At 41.0% G+C, this 21,356-nt stretch overlaps 1 protein-coding gene across 3 annotated transcripts in view; it reads left to right on the top strand.

Annotated features, from left to right (window-relative positions):
* The first annotated feature begins 1,885 nt into the window (after positions 1–1,885).
* Positions 1,886–21,356, top strand: part of astn2 (astrotactin 2) — a 264,845-nt gene continuing 245,374 nt past the window's right edge. For 2 of the 3 annotated variants that reach the window (XM_086053042.1, XM_086053041.1), the window contains exon 1: positions 1,887–2,452. In XM_086053042.1, the coding sequence (XP_085909168.1) occupies positions 2,062–2,452 (391 nt within the window). In that variant the 5' untranslated portion in view covers positions 1,887–2,061. Of the gene's footprint in view, positions 2,453–21,356 lie in introns of all 3 variants that reach the window. The other variant, XM_086053043.1, reaches the window with a different exon arrangement.

The following is a 21,356-nucleotide window of genomic DNA, read 5'->3' as shown; positions in this document are numbered from 1 at the left end:
TGTGAATTTTACCACTCAGCTCCTATAGCTGAAAGCAGCTAAACTGGACAATTGTGAAAAAAAAATACCCAGGTAGCGAATCCCTGCCACACATCAGCAATTGACACTTACACCTATAATCCAGCTGTCTGCAACAGAAAAACTGCACACTTTGGTCACACCAGGACTCAACATTTTGAGGCTTTGCACATCGTCGCTGTCCTGTGAAAAACACTTACCTCCAATTTTGAAAACTTTTTTAATATTCATTTTAATGCGATGTCTGTAACGGGGAAACATGTTTCATCTAAAAATAAGAAAAAATAAAAAAATGGACATAAGTGTTTTTCACATGACAGCGACGATATACTGTACTGTACTGTATTATTTTCTTGATATATGAACCACAAACATGATTTCCAAGGAAGAAACTGTTTGCCCTGGCCACTGTAGTTCTAATAATACAAAGAGAGAAAATAGGTGAGAAATAAATGGAGAGAGTGTGGATACTTCAGTGGATGTGGCTCCATTCATTGACACCACTTGTGCTTTTCTGTGGCAGACGAAGACTCTCCAACACATTGCTTTTTTTTTTTTTTTTAATACAGCCATGGAAGAAAAACATGAGAGCACCCTTGTTTCTTCAGTTTCTTGTTTATTTTAAATGCTTGGCATTTAAAACCAAAGAAACATTGTTTGGACTGACAACAAAAACAGCTCATAAGAGTTGAATGTAAGATGATTGAGACATGTTCCAAAGGTTTTATTGATGATAGCCAAACTTACTTCAAAAATTCTTACATCAATAGCTACAACATTGCACAGCCAAAAGCGGTACTTTTCAATGTTTCCTTTTGTGACAGTCACTTGATACACTTTTAGTGGCACCAGACATTAAAATAAACAAGAAATTGAAGAAAACATGAAGATTTCATAACTTTTTCAATGGCAGTTACACTGGTCAACAGCAAATTATAATCAGGGATGGCTTTACGAGTCCCTAAATGTATTTTCAAAAATATTAGTTTTTGGCTAATTTATCAGCAAGTAAAAAGAAACATTTGGAATTGTGAAAAATTAAGAGACTTTGGTGTCAAATTGCACTTTGAGGTATGAATTGATTGAATGAGCCATTGATTGTGGTTTGTAAAATGGCATCGGCTGACTGTGACAATTGATCACTCAGACTGGCTGTTAGCTAGCGAATCAGTGCATGAGATAGAGAGAAAAGAGATTACGAAAAATCAAAGTCACTGCATAGCAAATGCCATGATCTAGCAAATTAAGATATGTAAAATGTTGCTTTACACTTATAATTGTTACTGCTAGATCAGAAGGTGGGCATTTTACTAAATTTTGCTGGTCCGTCATTCGTCATCCATCAGCAGTCTGGGTACCGATCCATCATTCGTCCGTCCGTCATTTTTCGTGATGAACCGAATTGTAATCGTCAGTCAGTTTGTCAGTTAAATCCGTCAGCTAGACTGAAAGAAGTCCAGCCCCCCCTCGCCCCACCCCAAAAAAACAAACAAAAACGTCAAAAACAAGCGTCCGTCAGAGATGGACTGACAAACAGGTCAGTTTGAATGAATTCCCATCCCTATGCTTCATAATTAGTGTGATGGGCATTGTTCTGGATTTGTGTGAATTTTATTTTTACGATTTAGGATGGTATGATGAAGAACGACGCGCTCACGCACAGCCGCCACTCGCTGACGTGTTGTGTTACTCTGGCCACTCCAGTGAAAACATTCTGTCAATATGTCCGTGGGTGAATTTATTGTATTTTTTTATTTCAATGTACTACTGAATGAATGGCTCTAATCCTTTTTGAGTAACAATCAAGCATGGATGACGTGCCTTGGGGGCGGCTGTAGATTCGGAGTCTTTGGCCCCACCAACCCACTCCTTCACCCCCCGCCCCCATCTCCAGCTCACCTGTGCTGCCGCCTCCTGGACGGCCGCGCATCGCCATGTGCAAAGCGAGCTTCTGGCTGGCTGCGTGCTCCCTCTCATAAGTGCACGGCCACTCGGCTCGGCGCTTTCAAAGCTGCACAAGCGCGCACAACGAGCGGGGGCCAAATGGCGAGCACCGCGCCGCTGCTGATGCTCTTCCGCGTGCTCCTCGCGGGGCTCACGCCGACCACCGCAGGCGCCGCCGACGAGGGGACGCCCGGCGGAGACGGACGCGCCGCGGGGACCCCGTGCGAGCTCAAGAGCGTCACCGTCTCCACGCTGCCCGTGCTCCGGGAGAACGAGTTCAGCTTTACCGGCGTGGGAGCCTCCGGGAGCTCGGTCGGAGGAGGAGGAGGTGGAGGGGGCGCCTCAGCCGGGGCAGGGGGCACCGCTGGAGGAGGACCAGGAGGAGGTGGTGGTGAATCGCGACTCCTCTTATTCGTCAGGACGGATCTACCTGGGCGGATTTCAGTAATGGATGATCTTGACAATACGGCTCTGCCTTACTTTGCACTCGGTAAGAACCACTCTCCTTCTGACCGATACTCCCCCCCAGCCTAACCCCCCCCCCCACACACACACTCTAACACATCACATTGGCACATGATGATGATGATGATGATGATGATGATGATGATGGTGGTGGTACCTGGATGCACTTATTGCTTTAGCATTTGCATAAATGAAACATCGATTGTTAATATTTAAACCCACAATTATGATTCATCTCACATAACTGTTATCCTCTTAACATTGCCGAAAGAGCATTTAGTTAGTGGATGCTGCACTATTTGTTTATACAAGTTATAAACAAATATAAAATGCAACGGAAATGTTGCATTTTACCGTAGCAATGGGCAGAGTACGGCAACTTGTTTCCCATTTGTTAAAAAAAAATAAAATAAATAACTAAACATATTGTATGTTTCTGTAGCAGAAAATCATACAATAATTACGTCTTCCGGAGACTCTACCTTTTTTTCCCCATCAGAGGAAAACGGCCCCTTATTCTTTGTAAAGTATATTCTCATACCACCCATTAGATGCATTATTTGAATTCTATTATTTAAATTCCATGATATTATTCTCATTATATTTCAATGTTTCCTTTCCGTGTTGCCCTAATGCTCTTTTGGGTCCAAGACAACAGAAGTTTTGCTTTACCCTCAGCTTCAAATCCAATGGAAAGTGATTTCCCCTCACTGCACACGTTTTAAGTTACAATCTCATTTTTTCCTCCTCAGTGCTGCTCTCCACATGTTGTAGCTGGAATACGATTACATTTCATGCACACACTCGCCCTCTCTGTGCCCCAATCAAGGGATGCAATTTGGTCCTGCAAATATGCATGAAATTGATATTTTACTCTCACACCGGAACACACATACACACACACCCACACACACACTCACGGCACAGTGTCTGATGTTACTTCCACTCAATAAGATGCTGAGCTAGAGTTTGCGTCACTGTCAAGCAATAAGAGAAAACACACACAATGCAGAGATGAGGGAACGGATATAAACTGTACCCCGCTGCTAGGTTGACAGGTTGTGGCAATGTTCCACGTTTAGAACGATCATGGGTGTAAATATTCACTGAGTTGATCATGATAGAGGTTCTAGTAGTGGGGTGGAAAGAGCTCTGCTGTCAAACAAAAGCTTTGCTTGAAGGAAACGGTTGGCCTTTATTCTTTCCCTCTTTGCCTGTTTATTATTCTTTATTTGCTAAAATGAACGGAAATAAAGTTAATGTGTTCTAGAGTGAAATTGTTAGAAATGTTGCTAACTACAGATGAAATATGTTATGTTTCATTGAGTTTCTTGATTGTCATAAAAGTGGAAAAATCAGTTATCTTTCCAGTTTCGTTCTTCGTATTCCCTTTTATTGTACTGAGTAGCCAGAACCGAGACGTATACTGTTTGCTATGTTATTTTAAAATCCATTTGTCCGTCTGTACACCCATTTATGGGGTGCAATATTAATTGTCTCTCTCAAGGAGCATTTGAAACAATTTAAAAAATGTTCATTTAATTTAGAAGATCTTACGCAGGTGCAAAGTGAAAACAAAAAAAAAAACAAAGTTAACAACAACAGCATAATTTGGGCAGGAAATTTATGTCACTTTTGTCAAAGATTCTTCTTCCTTTTATTGTTTGCCCTTTTTAATAATTTAAAAAACTGTATTTTATTATACTTATTATAATCCCTCAAGTGCGAAATTCAACCCACACACAATACAGTATTTGTGTTGCGCACCACACAAAGAACCAGATTACACACATGCAGGCAAAGCAAGGAGAGATGTAACAGTGAACTTGTCACACAGAGTGCTGTACTTCATTAGTTAGGCTTAAGGGCACCTCGACAGTAGTCAGGAATTAGACTACCATCTCTCCAACAAGTAGTTACCATTTTACATTTGCGCACCCTGCAGTGGTACTCCAACCGTGACCCTTAGGTTCCAAAGCCCAAGTCCTTACTGAGGAGCTACTGCCACAACATTTTGCTTATTTTTTCCAGTGAAAAATAAGTCTTGGTGCTAAATTAATTTCTTAGCCTTGGTTAGTGCTTTTCTAGTTTTAATTGTGTGATTTCAACACAATAACACAAAACAATGTGATTTATCTCACCACTTCATAGTGAATAACGAACCAAATAAATGGTGGTTACTGTGAGAACGCCATGACTTCAAAATGACTATATTTAGCCTGCTGTGTTATTTTAATCTCTTCCCTTGGTCTTAATTTTCCTTCAGAGCTGCTGCAGGGAGGCTGAAAGGCTGGCAGGACGGCGAAGGGCTGTGAGCACTAAGCTACTAAATCACTTTTCTGTTCTCATCGACTGGTGAGAAAGAGGGGCTTCTCTGTGCTCTCAGGCAGCCGGCTAGCAAATTTACAACTCGAGCTGGTCTGCTACATTAGCTTAGAACCCCTTCATTTATCAGGGGTTAAATACTGAAAAACAGTGGATCCTCAAATGTCAAATGCCTTAAAATTTCAACTAGTATTATGCATTTGTTTTCTGTTTAATAAGAATTATCAAACATGTAGACTGCTACTTTAGCTTAGCATCCATGGCTAAATACTTAAAAAAAAACCAAAAAAAAACCAGCAGTACCTTGAGGTCGGAACGTCTTAAAACTTGAAATAGTCATGCATTTCAGTCCGGTGTGACAAGAAGCACTGAGTGAAGATTTATACCACTATTATCTTAGCATCCATCTACGCCATCTTCAATGGCTAAATACTGAATACGAGTAGTGCCCCGAGGGTCGAACAAATTAAATTGTTGTGCTTTTGAGTCCTGTTTAATGAGTGATGTAGCTGCTATTCTAGTTTGACATCCATCCACCTGATAGCAACAAAAAACATCCAAGGAGGAGGACTGAGTGAAGCTATAGTCTATGTTAGGTTTTCTAGCTAGCTAGCCGCCGAATTATTGTCACTGGTGATCTATCGCCATTGATCCGTGCATCATCCATCCACCTATCCAAATAGCACATAATGATTTGCATACTGCAAACTGCTTCTAAATAGTTATGTTGGCATGGTTATTGTCTTGTAAATTAATCTTTCCGCTTGCTGATGCTGAAATACCGCCTTTGGAGTCCACCCCTACACACAAACACACACGCACAGCAGTCATCACATATTTAGTCGCTCTGGGCCTAATGCACTTTAAAACCTTAAAAAAACTTTATGTAGGTGTTCATGAGTGTTTTTGTGCACCCTATTAATGCCTGTTTCTGTGAAGCCGTGAGCTTGTCAACATCAGTTTGTGGAGTCTTGAGCAGCACAACAAATATTCTGCATTTGGTATGTGATGATTAATGTGGGTTTATACGTTGGATGTAACTTCCATTCTAAGGGTTTTTGCAATATAATGTGTGGTACTGTACAGTGGTTGGCACGTTTAATTCAGAGTTCTGAAGTTTGTGTTTCAATCGACTATGACCTTACTATGTTGAGTTTGCATTTTCTCCCCATGCTATCATAGGGTTTTTCGAAGTACTTCGGCTTCCTATCACATTCCCAAAACATCCATATTCGGTCCTCTGAAGAATTTAAATTGGTCATCGGTGAGAATGTGAGCATCAACGGGTATTTGTCTCTATGTGCCCTGCGATTGACTGGCACGGCAGCAACTCCAGGGTGATTCCCTGATTTCACACTCGGCATCCATTGCACCTGATCATCTTGAAAGAAAGATTCCCCCATCTGTGGTCCCTTCTCAAGGTTTCAAATTTTTCCCCAGATGTTTTTTTTTAGTTTTTCCTTGCCCTCCTGGGCGTTAAGGTCAGGGGATGACATTAATACGTTTTATATACAGGGAGGATGGGTGGATTCTTTCAAGGATGGTACCTTTAATTTACGTGAGTTAAAATATAAATACAGTGGAACCTAGATTTAACAGATGTAGAACCAACGGACACTGGATTCAACAGAGAGAAAATGTATCCAGTTCAGTCAAAATGCCAGTTTGTACAATAGTTTCAAAATCTGTTAGCACAGTACCAAAATTGGCTGCACAGCGCTAGTAAACGGCCAGTGAAAGGCGCTGTGGCGCAATAAACAGACAGACATGTATTTCCAGGTTGTGCCGCTGTTGCCACAGATAACAGTAGACTTGAGCCGGTTTACCACATGTGCTGACATGGCAGCCATTTTGGCAGGGGTGACATTCCCAATTAAGGCAATGCATGGCCATACATGTGACTGTCCCGTCAAAGGTAATGCAAAGTATGGACATTAGGTTAGCATTGCTGTAGGGACACAGCTCAGGTTTTTATATTTATTTACAATAATTTTATGCTGTACTGGACATTGTTAGGGAACAAACAAATGCAAAACATTTTGTACTTTATTGGGTGTTTTTTGGCCATAAAAAAGTACTTCAATTCATAGGAAAATCGGCTCTAACGGATGACCCCTCCCCCCAATTAGTACGCTAAATTGAGGTTCCACTGTAATTCACTAAAACAATGATGGGCAACTGTCACAGCCCAAGTGGTCAGCCATTAGCCAAGAAAGGATGCCAAGAAGGGCGTTTTCAGTCGTCGGAATGTTGTTGAGTTTTCAAGAGGTTGTGGTATTTTGTATCAATTTGAGGTTGTTGCTTATTAGCCGAATGCTGCGTAAAACACAAGAGAAGTTTTGTCGTGCAGCTCCTCCATTATTGATGGTGCCATCGAGGTTTAAGGAAGGAATGAAGGGTTGGGTAGGGACTGCAAGTGCTCTTCCTGTTGTGGTCTCTCTGCTCAGCTTTGATTTATGACCACAAGTGTCGCGGAAAATGGATGAACTCTGTTGGGGAAAGATATTCGGCTCCCTCCCTCCTTTCATTCTTCTTTCCTTGTTGTCATGCATGTAAGGCACTCAGTCTATTTGGACTGCTCCACCCTAATGGTGCATTTAGGCACTTTGTTTGTGTTGATTCATATTTTTCAGACTTCTGTTTTTTTTCTAAGTGCTGCATAATTGCACACGGAGGGAGCAACATGTGATAAAAACCCGGGAGGCCGTATAATTTTAACAAAACTTGCTCGCCGATATAATGGAGATGAGCCATGTGAAATGAAACAGAGGCTTTCGTAAAAACAAATTTATGTTAATGTTGGTAATGTTGGCGATCCCTCCATTTGATCCCTTCTCAAGGTTAATTCTCTATTTTAGTTTGTTTTAATTTTTTTCCCCACTAAATGGGTTTTCTTGGACTTTTTCTTTGCAGAGGTTTAGACCAGGGTATATCTTTGATCTTTGTGAACTGTGGGCTTTTAAAGCTCCTTGGGACTCTTTAGTGATGAAAGGCTAAATAAATAAACGTGACCTGGCAATTGGATTTTAACATTTTAACAATGACAAGTTGTTGCTTTAAAAAGTGTTACATTTGACTGATTATGACATGTTCAAGAAAAAAACCATCTGATTTTGAACAATGTCATTTCAATTGCAAGACATAATGGCATTATCAAGTATCAATACTCTGTGAATACTCCAATCTAGGTACTTGTACTCATACATGTGTAGCGAACATGGGGGTCACCCGTAAGAGGGTAAATAGTTGTAACGGCCAGGAGCGAGGCCTGCATCACACCTGCCCACCTCTAGGGGCACCGCGTCAAAGTTTTAGGGTATTTAGAGGGGAATTTGACAACAAATCTCATTAAATCAGTCATAAAATGTGAAGGTGCTACAATAGAATAAGTTGTGACCTCTTGCAATAAAATAGAGGTTAATACCTTGACCCAAACACACACAATTCACTCTTGACCTCTGTATATGGACAATGTTTATTAACTACAACTAGTGGGACATATAAGAAAATACTACGATATGGCAAGCCTAAATAAACGAAGAAAAACAAGAAAACAAATATAAAAAAATAATAGGGAGGTAAGGGAAGAATGGTACGTCTGACTAGATGAGAGTAAGGACGACTAGAGTCAAGTCGGCGGGCTTTATGAAATGCACAAAGTTTGCTAGCGTTCACTACTAATTTGTGAGCGAAGAGGGGAAGGACCTTCACTCATTTGCAGATCTAAGAGCAACCAAAAAAAAGGGGGAAATAGAAGAAGGCTGCTTGCAGCGGGACCAAAGCTTGGTTGGGTTCTCATGGAGTCCGGCCGCTGCATGGTGTCGGGCTCCAAAAGGGGGCAACACTGGTGTGTTGCTTCAGCGTTTGCTGCCCCGCCGGAGTTCGGCGCGTCTATCACGTGTGTGGCGACTGAGGGTCAGAGGACTCAAATTTTTAGCTTTGTGCAGGTCAACTGCGAGTGATTTTCGGCGCGTGGGAGCACAATCAAAAATGCAGCCAAAAGATAAAAAAAAAGAAAGAGAGAGTTTGAGAAGTTTCTTTTGAAAGGAGGATCTTGTGTTTTGAAGAGGGTCTGAGAGGTGAAGTTGAGAGCAAAGTTGAGAAGTTTTCTAGAGAGAGAGTTTCTGGAGAGAGCCTGTGAGGCAAAGGCCAGGCCTTTTTATCTCCTTAAGAAAAAGGGGAGACGGTGAGGTGTCCGCCACCCCCCCCCCCCCCCTCCCCTCACAATCAATCGCAGGTTTCAGGTGAGCCTCAATTCATGACAATAAAGTTAGATTTAAAACCTTTGTGCATTTCCCAATTCATAACTGGCATTAATTTTCATACTTCAGCTGGAAACATCTCGTTCTGACTGTGTCCAAAGTTTAGGAGTCAAAGATGTGAATTTAAACCTATATAGCTTATAAGCCTATTTAAGCCTGCACTCATAAACTGGACCAGGAAAATGATTATTACCATAGAGAAGCAGATTCATCAATGCAGTTAGCAGGATACACACAGTAAGCAATACACAAACATACATTCAAATATGGACGGGTCCCTGATAGTGTAGTGGTACACACGCCTGAGTTGTGTGCGGGCAGCGTGGGATCGATTCCCGCTCAGTGACAGTGTCTATGTGTGCCCTGCGACTGGCTGGCGACCAGTTCGGGGTGTAGTCTGCCTTCGCCCATTGACGGCTGGGATAGGCTCCAACAACTCCCCGCGACCCTGTATAGGATAAGCGGTTTGGAAGATGACATGACATGACATTCAAATATGTTTCATTTCAAGGTAATTTTGACTGATCAAAAGCATAGGAAGTTTAATGCTGCAGTTCCCATGTCGACCTCTTAGGGGTCGATCTTCATCCAGCATTGTCAATGTTCGTCAGGCTGGCCCCCTGCTGAGAAGGCTCCAAAAAGTCTGTTTTAAGGCCGTTCGAATCCACATCCGTTGTCTGTGGAGGTGTCCAGGTGACGAAGAGTGGCTCCTTATCAGGAGTTTGTGTCTTCTTGAGTCCTAGCATGTCTTTGTAAAATCCAATTGACAGGGTCCCCTGGTGATTCAATTGTTTTCAAGTGAGGCTGTAGCAGATGATGGCATCTGGCTGAAACTTATCTCCAGCCCTGGGGATGTGGTCCATATGAAGGCATCTTCGCTACACATGGATGCCCCAAGAGGTTTGTAAACTGGTGGCCCCAGTCAGAAACTATCAAGGGGCATGCCATGGAGCTTGACGACGGGATTGATTAGGATTTCCGCTGTCACAAGAGGGCTGATTGACGTTTGGGTAATGAAATGAAATGAACCATCTTGGAAAATCGGTAAAACAATCACCATCAATATGACCATGTTTCCAGACCAGAGATGAAATAGATTCATAGGCGGTACGAGGGACAACTGGGTAGAGATTGCGGGAGACCCATGGGCTGATGATGAGAGCACTTCCCTCAGGAGCAGATGAGGCAGGCGGTGACAAACTCTCAAAACCCTGGGCCTTCTGTGGCCTCAAGAAGCATAGTTGCAGGAACTGGAGAGTTGGTTTCAGATCAGGATGACAAACCAACTTCGAGGAGTGTCCCCATTACAGGACTAGCGAGCGGACTGAATCTGGGATGAACAACCGACCCTGAGGGCTAGAGTCAGGATCTGCTTGCTGTCATTGTGCCTCCAAAACCGTCCATGTGAAGTCTCACACAGCTGCTCTGACAAAGCATGAAGAGGTAATGATTGCCAGGGGATCTTGCTTCTCTGGACAGAGATCATGTATGCAGGAGAGAGCATCAGGCTTAACATTACGAGACCCTAGACGATAGGACAGAGAGAAATTAAAGCTCAACGAGCCTGGTGGGAATTTAGGTGTTTGGCAGATTGCAGATCCATGAGATTTTTGTGATCGAAGGGTGGCCACCACAACCAACAGTTCACGGTTGACGACATCGTATTTTCTTATTCTCTGAGAGGGACAGTTTGCATGAAAAAAAATTACAACCTTTTGGTCCCTGGAACTTCTCTGGGAGTGCTTGGCACAACGGCGGCGTTAGAAACATACACCTCAACAATAAATGATGATGGAAGAGGACTGGGGCAGAGGTGAACAGTTGTTTGAAGGGTTTAAAGATGGCCTCAGCTTCTAGGGTCCATGCGAATGGAGAGGCTGTTGAGGTGAGTTGGGTGAGGGGTGCGGCGACATTGCTGTGGTCACGGATGAACCGCCTGTAGAAGCTCCCCAGGAACTGTTGGAGCTGCTTGTGGGATGAAGTGACTTGCCAATTAGCCACTGCCTCATTCCTGGCATGTTCTGGCCTAAACTGACCCTGGGTGAGGATGTGGCAAAGTCTTTATATGCAAACCTGCAAACCAAAATCACAGAACAAGCAGTTAAGGGCACAAACAAAGTGACAACAAAGAACAGCGTTGGATGCGGCAGTGGCAGAGCATCCAACGAAGAGGTATGGGAGTTCACCAGACATTCTGATGATGTGTGACTGAGCATCCAACCATCCATTATCTGAACCGCTTATCCTCACGAGGTTCGGGGGGCATGCTGGAGCCTATCCCAGCTATCTTTGGACAGCAACCAGATCCTAAATATTCACCAAAAGGACCATACCAACTGACAACGTAAAGCACCCAAACGCAGCTACAACATTATTATCTCAGCCAAGGAGCTTATGCTTTGATCAATATTTGTTTGTTAGTCATTTTGGTGGGTCGCTGATGGTGTAGAGGTACACTCGCCTGAGTTGTGTGCGCGCAGTGTGGGACCGGTTCCCACTCAGTGACTGTGTCTGTATGCGTGCCCTGGGACTGGCTGGCGACCACTTCAGGGTGTAGTCCGCCTTTCGCCTTAGTCAGCTGGGATAGGCTCCAGCACCTCCGCGCAAACCTGGACAGGATAAGCAGTGTGGAGGATGACACATGACACACATTTCGGTTGTGAATAGGCAAAAAAAAGGAGAAAAAAGGATTATATGACAAGGGACACAAATTACTTGAAAGAGCTTTATTGGCATATGGTTACCTTTTACCCATTTAAAATCATATTTCCCGTATCAAATATATAATTGGCCTTCATCTTTGCTCCTTTGTACTCGGCTGAAGTCATTTACGATATCCCCTTTTACCACATTTTCTTTTGTCTGGGATGTCAAGCGGCGTCTTTCCCACTCTCTCTTTCCCCCGTCATTGTATCTTTACAAGCATATGAACAAACACTTTTTTCAAGAGATGGGAGATGAAAAGCTGCAGGGATATAAGAAAAAAAAACCTCTGCCTTCACTGGTGAATATGTGTATCCAGGAGTAGGAATCTACGAGCCACGAACTCCAAATCAAAATTCATAAAGTTACTTACACGTACCATATACACTCCCTGGTGTGTGTGCATTGAATACATAATGTGACACTGATTTATAAGTGCAATTCAGTTGAGTTGCTCTTTTTCCACCTCTGGACCCTCTAATGTGTCCCCGCTACACAATGGATTACCCCAAGTGGCAAATAATGTGTAATGCATCTCTTAACTTTGGAATTGCTCGCAACTTGTTTGGGATGCTTTAAGTTTGGCTGGTGTCCCATCAAGATACACACAGAAACAAAGCGGGATACGGATAGTGTAACTTTCCGGAAGAGAAGAGTTGGCTCGCTGGCGGGAATGTTTGTTAATTCAGTCAATCAATCAATAAAACTTTATTTGTATAGCTCATTTCATTCACAAAGGTGCAACTCAGAGTGCTTTACATGAAGTAAAATCGAACCCCTCTTGTCTACAAGGCCAAGAAGCTAAGAAACATAAAAGTAGCATGAGGATAAGATATAATAAATATTAAAAACGGAATGGAAATAACAAAGGTTTTATAAGTAAAAGGAAGAATTAAAATAAAAAAAATAGACATAAAATGAATCTTCATTACAGGGAAGTCAACCCAAACATATTTTTTTCAAGAGTATGTTTTATGCAGGCCCACTAGTTGAAACACAGCATTCTGATTAATATCGCGTTTGTCGAATATGAGTTAAGCAGCAAAATCCAGCCATCTCAGGGGGCGGCCATTTTGTCATTTCTGTCGACTGAAAATGACATCATAGATGCTCAGGGGTCAGATAACAACCAATCATGGCTCAGCTTCAGAAAACAAATGATCTGTGATTGGTCGTTACCTGAGCCCTCAGCAACTTTGATGTCATTTTCAGTCGATGGAAGTAACAAAACGGCCGCCCCCTGAAATGGCTAAAAATATATATATATATATATATAGAGAGAGAGAGAGAGAGAGAGAGAGAGAGAGAGAGAGAGAGAGAGAGAGAGAGAGAGAGAGAGAGAGAGAGAGAGAGAGAGAGAGAGAGAGAGAGAGAGAGAGAGAGAGAGAGAGATAGATAGATATATACATACACAATGTGCATGTATATGTATGATTTTAGAGGTGTATTTTTTTCGGAATCGTACTCAGCTCAGAGACTTTTAATTTAAAAGGTCTGAGGATAATCTTGACAGAGAAGGCGCATCATCCCGGCCTTTGTGGCAATTGTCCTGAGTCGTCAAGAATAAAGGAATTAGCTAAAATCATATCGCTATGATAATTACACACGTGACGAGCCACATGAAAAGGAAAAAAGGGGGAGTCTTTGTTCGTGTAAGCCGATCACAATAATGTTTAAGACCCATTAAATTCGATTCCCGCCTGAATTTCCTCTGCATCCTGGAATCGTTCCAGCTCTTGCGCATCCCCAGCGCCTCGTCCAATTTCAAATTGTGCAATGACTCACATTTGCTTTTGTGACAAACATTTTCCCCCCCGCGCCGTTCCATTTGCACATTTGTCCGAGTTGGCTTTATCTGCAGAGGGACACACGCGTCATAAGTCTTCTTTGTAGCCTACCCATTAGTCAGTAGAGCAATACTGTCCCAATCACAGCCATGGCATTTTCCTTGCTGTCTGTGGTTGGTGAGCTACAGACGAAATCATACATAATGGCTGCATTGTGCTGCTAAACCAAGACGAACGTATTGTTTTTACCATTCCACACCTGCTGACAAAATGCGAAGGCTATATTTCATACGCTAAACCGTCAAAATGATATTTACGATGACGATCACACCTATCCACTTCGCATCTTTTCAAGCAAGCCGCTCGTTCTCAGCAAGCCCGAGGGGAGAATTTGGCCTCACCCGACGCATGCTCATTGTCATGACACGGCTGTATCCCCATCTTCCCCCTTTGCGTTTGAAGACACACAACACATGCATTTTTTTTCAGGTATGTTGTCTGGCTGTGGATTAAGCTCTGATCTGTCAGCAATTACCATTAGAAGTAAGAACACAGCTGTGCGCTGCCTCCCCGAGGTTGCGGCTCGCTGATCCGTCTTTAGACTGGTGAAAGGCCCAAGGTGAGCAGTGGATTTGCAGCCCATTATGTTGCCACAGGTATTTATAGAGCAGACGGTTAAGATTGTCATGCATATTTAAGCGGCGGCTAGAAGGAATAAATTAGATTTGACTTTGACAATGCGAGATTTGTGCAGAAAACGAGGACATTCTATGCATCTGTTGTCCAAACAGCAGCTGTTTGAGAGGTTAGCTGCGACTTGTTGTTAGGATTAGGGTTAGGGTTTGTGGTTTTACGTCTGGGGCTACAACTCTTTTGAAGTGTAACAAACCTTGAAATTGCTCTGGCAGTTGATAAATTGATTGGTTGTTTCATGTTTTGCTTTCTTGAAATTGTTTTTATCAAAATGTGGATTTGTCTCTAATATATGCTTTGTCTGCTACAAGTAAACACACACCCCTCCCTGAATACTGTTTGGAAAAAAGTTAGTCACTATCTTCCATTATTGTTCACACATGCATCACAGTGGTCTAGTGAGTTCGAACCTCACCTTTCAGTACTCCACTTGTTGCGTATGTTTTGTCCTGCTTCCAACCACATTCCATGCATGTTAAGTTATATGAGCACTTGCATTTCGCACACATACGGTACACAAACAATAGTTCACATTCACCGATATGCACAGTTAAGAGTATTGATTTAACCTTAACCACTACGTCTTTTGAACTAAGAAAAAGGTGATTATTCGAACTATGAGGCAGACGTACAAATGTCAACATGTTTTGATGATTTGCATTGAAATCAAATGGACCTGCGTAGGTCTCAACGTACTTTCGTAATCATGATGACCACTGGATATTGACCCTGTCACGTCACAGTGCCATAAAATATCATATGAAAAGCAAAACAGCAATTTGAGTTGAAAACTAATAAACAACACAGACATCACTCAGCATCCGTCCTGTCCTACATCCTCTTAGTTGTGTTGCTGCTGCTGCCGTGGTGATTCACAGCCTGCAGTCGTCCTCCGTGGAGAGGAGAGGCTGCCAGCAGCTCCGTTTACAAGACTGGGCTTGTTTGTTTGTTTGTTTGTTTTTTCCCTTTTAAACCAGGATTCACAGAAAGCTGTCGCAATACATAATTCTAGTAAAAAACATGTACAAAAAAAATCAAGAATGAACAAAGTAAATGGGTTTGGGGCATGACAATGTGCCAAGGTTTTTATAAATACATTAAAGTGCTTAAAAATGAAAATTAACTGGATCTTACATTTATAAAACTAACTAAAGCTAAATATAATTATAAGGACAATGTCCATTATTTTCATTGTTGTCAACTGATTTCGTAAACAAGTTTCTGGGGTTTATTTCAAATGTTTTTATTTCAGTATTACTGTTCAGCCAAACAGAAGAGGGATACTTGAACAGTAATTTGGGGAATGTAGTTTTAGTTTACTTTATTTTATTACACAATAGTGATCTTTGTTTTTTATCCCCAACAAATACTCCATATATATATATATGTATGTATGTATGTATGTATATGTACACGTATATATGTAGGGGTGCATGTGTGTATGTGTGTGTGTGTATCTGTGTGTGTGTGTGTATAAAATTGCTGGCGTCGGGCCAAAACCTTGTACTTCCAAAATAGCCACTTTTAAGGGGACCCCAAAAATGGCAAGTTCATTCAACCATTAGCATTGCATCATGAAATAAAGAAATCCATTTTAAACACTTTGCATTGGTTAATAATGTGTAAAAGTAGCATACTACACTATGTTTTCAAAATTCAATTCAATTCAAAATTTCATTCGAAATAATGCCATAGTTCTGACATACAGTACGTGACTATGGCAATGAACCTCACTCCGTTCAGTTTTCTTTCAGTTTGTGATGCAGTTTTACAAGGTGGACTATTGCCATTTTCCCCTTGTTTTATTTCACATAACTATAAAGCTTCTTTATGTTAGTTTAATAGGGTTCCTACCAAGATTATTTGGCAGTAGCATTAGCCTTACATGTTGTGGGACACACTACTCGTGCAGTTTTACTTTCCAGTTCCAATTGTTTTTCTACCACTTGAATAATGTGTACACTTTCACTCACAAGTACACAGCGATTTGTAAAAGTTGTATTGTTTTTGGTTACGAGGCTGAAACTTTTTCATTAATTAATGTAAATTAAATATTCAATATTCAATAGAAAGTCAAGCAGATGTTTTGGAGTTACTGTCAGCCCCCCCTGACCGAAATTTCACCGCCAGTTACGGATGATTTGATGATTTCAGGAAACGTAACAGATCATAATAAAGTTCTGTGTGTTCGCTGTGTGTGCCTTCCATCCATTAGTCCAATTGCGAGATCACTGTTCCGTAACATGACCGCGATCGGGACAAATGCACAATTAACTCAGTAATGAGACAGCTCAACAAACAGTATTAATGGGTTCATTCATAGTGGCGCTTTCAAGCAATCAGCATTTAAGTTTCAGTCTGGTAAATATAGCCTCCACTATCAGATAGAAACCACTTCATCGCAGCTGAATTGACGATTCAATTCTTACTTTTGCCCCTGAAAGTCTTCACAGAGCTAACTTTTGTGCATAGGTCAGTAATATGTTGCACAGTGTAATGAGTCCTCCATCACGTTAATGGAACAGCTCTATAAAGGATCTTCATTATCTAGAAAGCTCGTTGCTAATTTACAGCATGAAACATTCATGGCGACACATGGAAGACATGAAATCCTACCATTGACTTGCACCATTGGTGCACAAACTGTCAAACATTCTTAGATAGGGATGTAACAGTTGAAAATCGATTTAAAATAGAGTTAAACTGCTTAAAATATGCATCAATTTAAAACAAAAGAATCGATTTGCAACGCTGAGTTTATACAACCTAAATGCAGGTGTTGAAAGTAAAATTTTGATCACAAAAGGATTTGTAATGCTAACAGTCAAATTTGTACTGTATTGTATTTATTTATTTTCATGTTTCGTTCTGGAACTAATAAAACACTGATAAGGAAAAAATGTAGTTAAAAAGTCAAATAAATTGTTTTATTATCAAGTATTTTGAAACATTACAACAAGTTACTGTTTGTAGCAAGAAAAAAATGCAATTGTTAAAATAAAAAACATTGTATGTTATAAAATGAGTATACCATTTTGATTAAAAAATATGAATTGAATTGAAATCAAAAACTTAAATTTGAAAATAAAATCGAATTGGGGCTTGAGTGAATCGTTACATCCCTACTCTTAGTGTAAAAAGCAGTAAATTTTGTATTGCCTAGTGCTTAAAAATAATTACATTTCTTATTATTTGACTATGTTCATTTTATTTGTTACGTGTAACAACGCTTTCAAACAAATCATTTATGAAATAACATTCTAGTTGTTGAAAATGTTTGGCATTTTTGTTTTGGGGTCGCTTTTAAAAAATTCACACAAAATTTCCAGGGACATTTTAGTTTGCCGTTAATATGATTGGAAGGACTTTTATAATCTCAGTGGTGATAAACATAAAAAATAGATAACCATTTTATTTCTGACACTATTTTTATTTTTCACTGAACTCTAGGAGGAGTAACCCAGAAACCCAGAAAAAAAAAAAAAATCACAATCCCCGTAAGGCTTTACCCATCTGTGTGGTCCACGGAGGCAGTCCGTAACATTTTTATTCCCCGGATCAATTTCACGTAAAGACATATTTTGACTGCCCTGGATCGGAAAAAAAAGTTTAGATATACAACTCATCGGTCCGCCATCATGCTGAATGAGCTTGCTATAATTAGTGAGGGACCAGTACTGGTTTCTCTTTGACTTGCCTTGTTTTTAACTTGTCTGCAATTACGCAAGGTTCCATTGTATTTGTAATGTCACATCTTTCTAAAGTAGTACAGTACCAAAGATCCCATCATGGGCTTCTCGAAGATCTAACATGTACTGTATTTACAGAGCGGGCAGATCAGGTTCAGTAGGTACACTTAAAGATTATGTAAAAGTAAAGATCATGTAAAGCTCTACTAGTGGTGTCCCGGGATCAGAGGTGGGTTTAGTCCGTTACATTTACTTGAATAAGTTTTGGTAAATTTTGTTCTTCTAGGAGTAGTTTTAAATCACTATACTTTTTACTTTTACTCGAGTAGATTTGTGAAGAAGAAAATGTATTCTTACTTCGCTACATTAGGGTACATTGAACCCGTTACTTAAATCCCCTCCGTGTACGTACGTCCCTATCCCTCTCCCTCTCCTGGATAGACTTTAATTTGCCTGAAGATAATTATTTTGTATTTTCGTCTGATTGAATGGTTGTTTTTAAAAAAATTAATTAATGAGACGTTGCTACCGTTACTCAGTACTTGAGTAGTTTTTTCACCAGGTACTTTTTTACTTTTACTGAAGTAATTATTTGGATGACTACTTTTTACTTCTACTTGAGTCATATTATTCTGAAGTAACAGTACTTTTACTTGAGTACAATTTTTGGCTACTCTACCCACCTCTGCCTGGGATATAATTCGTGCTGAGGGCACTCCCACAAGACTTCAAATTTCTTACAAAGCCCGAGTTGACATTTAATTCCGCACGTCTTTACCCACAGTGAAACTATGTTCGTATTTAGCTAACCTTAGGGTTAGCTACACTTTTTGGACTTTATTCTATTTTTTCCCCACGGTGAAGCTATGTTAGTATTTGGCTAACCTTCAGGTTAGCTACACTCTTTGGACTTTATGCTATTTTTTTAGCCTCACTTAATCCTGAAGTACATTTTATTGCCTCAGTTGATTGTCCCAATATCCCCATTTGCATTCATACAACTTGTAGCTTTGGGGGCGAGAGGACCTCAAGAGACAGCATTTGATGCTGAAGACCAAATGAAAACAGCTACACTTGTACAATGTTTGACACAGTGAAAGCCTGATGTGCAATAATAAACTCTGACAACAATAATGGAAACATTCCTTTGCACTCTCACTCCTACCAATACTCATCTAATGGGATTTGCCCCTCTGCCTATTATGATGAAGTAGGCAAATGATTGTTGGCGTGCTGTGACTCATCAATCATATTAATTGCATTTATATGTCATTATTACAGTCCCTTAATGGATGATATCTGCTTGTGGGCTGGCCCTCTCCTCGTTTAACCTAATTGATATGTAGCCGTATTTTTTTTTTTTGTTATTTCTTTTTCCCTCTCCCGATGCCGCAAGTGTTTTGTGCTGCTTCCAAGTTTGGCACTGGCTTTGACTACTTAATGCTATCCGTCAGTGGATTTGAAAAGGCTTCTTAGTTTCCAACCTATTGATCCGCTGGCTGTTAAAGGTTACATGGCTTAAGAAAGTCAGCATCTCATATACGAGGATCAAAACAAACACATTTTAAGGACATTGATTTTTCTTATGCCTTCCAGATGAAATATGGTTGCAAGTGGGAGGCTTTTGCTTTAGTGCCATCTTGTCTTCCCTGTTGAACTGAGCTAAAATGCATAAATTCCGAATTCGTAATATGTTGATGAGTTGTTCACAAAGTCACAAAGAGCCCTGAGTCTTGATTTCACAGTGGGTCTAATCATTCCACTTCTTACACTCTTTTTGATAGATTACCCTCCAATTTAACCCAGGCTTCAACGGAAAGTGGTTCCACGTTAAGAGTTAGATTCAAGACTCAATCTTCCGTTTTTGACTGTTAAAAAAATGCTTTGAAGTTTACCATACAAATGCAGACATCACAAGTTTAATTGCTTAACTATCCAAGACCAATTTGTGTCACCGACTACAATGGTTGTTTGACAATTCATTAGTGACTAGTGATGAATTGGGCTGTTAAAACCCGTTGCCATTCCATATACCCACGGGTGGGTTTGCGCGTCATGCATGCGGGACATTCACTACATACTGAACAAATTCAAAGCATTCCTGGGCATGTTATATATATGTTGTATATGGTTAGAAAACCGACGTTCCGCAGATTCGAATGATACGAAACATTATAAGATACAATCATATCTGCAGGCTCGGTGAGCATTTAAGTCAAAACAATCGCGAACACACAAAAAATGTGCAACTCACCATTTCATCCTCAAATGTCCGACACAATTTCATAATCCATCATCAATGATCATATTATGTCGACAAGGGTCCAGTAAAAGTATTCCAGTAATATAGTTAGTCCACAACATGCTTGACATCCATAAAGCCACGTAATTAGCTGCTGCTAATGTTACAGGTTGCGATCAGATACATATTACATATGTACATATTTTCCATGGCAGATTGAGTTACGATTTAGCAATACGAGCTTACAAAACATAGGCTGGACCTTAGTTTGATTGATTGCTTACTTGATCCAATAACTAATGTTTCACATGTCAGAGTTCAACAACAGTCAATGAACATATTCCATGCGTAAATAGTACCACCCCTGCATATGGATGATTCATCAGTTATGTTTGCAGTCACAACCAAACTTGCTAAGATCCTGATTGACGTATTCAACGGCCAATGAAATTCTTTAAAAAAAAAACATGGAAACTGTTTTCAACAAAAAAAACCATGCATAACTTGCGTAACACACTTTCAAAGCCCAGCGACATCAGGGCTGTGCATCAGAGCGCATGTCATATCGCGTCACCTTCTTTGATTTTTCTGCCTTCCATCCATCCATTATCTGTACCGCTTATCCTCACAAGGGTCGCGGGGCGTGCTGGAGCCTATCCCAGCTGTCTTTGGGCAGTAGGCGGGGGACACCCTGAATTGGTTGCCAGCCAATCGCAGGGCACACAAAGACAAACATCCGCACTCACAATCACACCTAGGGGCAATTTTGGAGAGTCCAATCAACTTACCATGCATGTTTTTGGAATGTGGGAGGAAACCGGAGTACCCGGAGAAAACCCACGCAGGCACGGGGAGAACATGCAAACTCCACACAGGGAGGCCGGAGCCGGGATCGAACCCACGACCTCTGAACTGTGAGGCGGACGTGCTAACCAGTCGACCACCGTGCCGCCATTTTTCTGCCTTTTCTTTTTTTTCTTTAAATCTGGATGTAGGATATGATGCCAAGTCTTACTTTTCATTAGAACGCATGATTGTTGAAGCATTCCACAATAGCAGCCCGTTTCCCCTACGTATATGGTTGCAATGGGATCACCCAAATAGCACACTTTTGGTTCGCCTGGACATCCCCTTAGTAAAACTTGTGTAATATGCTCATTTTCCGTCGTATTATTGTCAAATTTGAGATGGAATTGGAGGAGCCTTTGAGCTGTAATCCTGTTGTGTT

This window comes from Filicampus tigris, chromosome 15 (assembly GCF_054856515.1).
Source record: "Filicampus tigris isolate MCC_2025a chromosome 15, RoL_Ftig_1.0, whole genome shotgun sequence".
NCBI classification, from domain to species: Eukaryota; Metazoa; Chordata; class Actinopteri; order Syngnathiformes; family Syngnathidae; genus Filicampus; species Filicampus tigris.
Note: the sequence above shows the minus strand (reverse complement) of the source record. Positions and strands in the feature narration are given on the sequence as shown.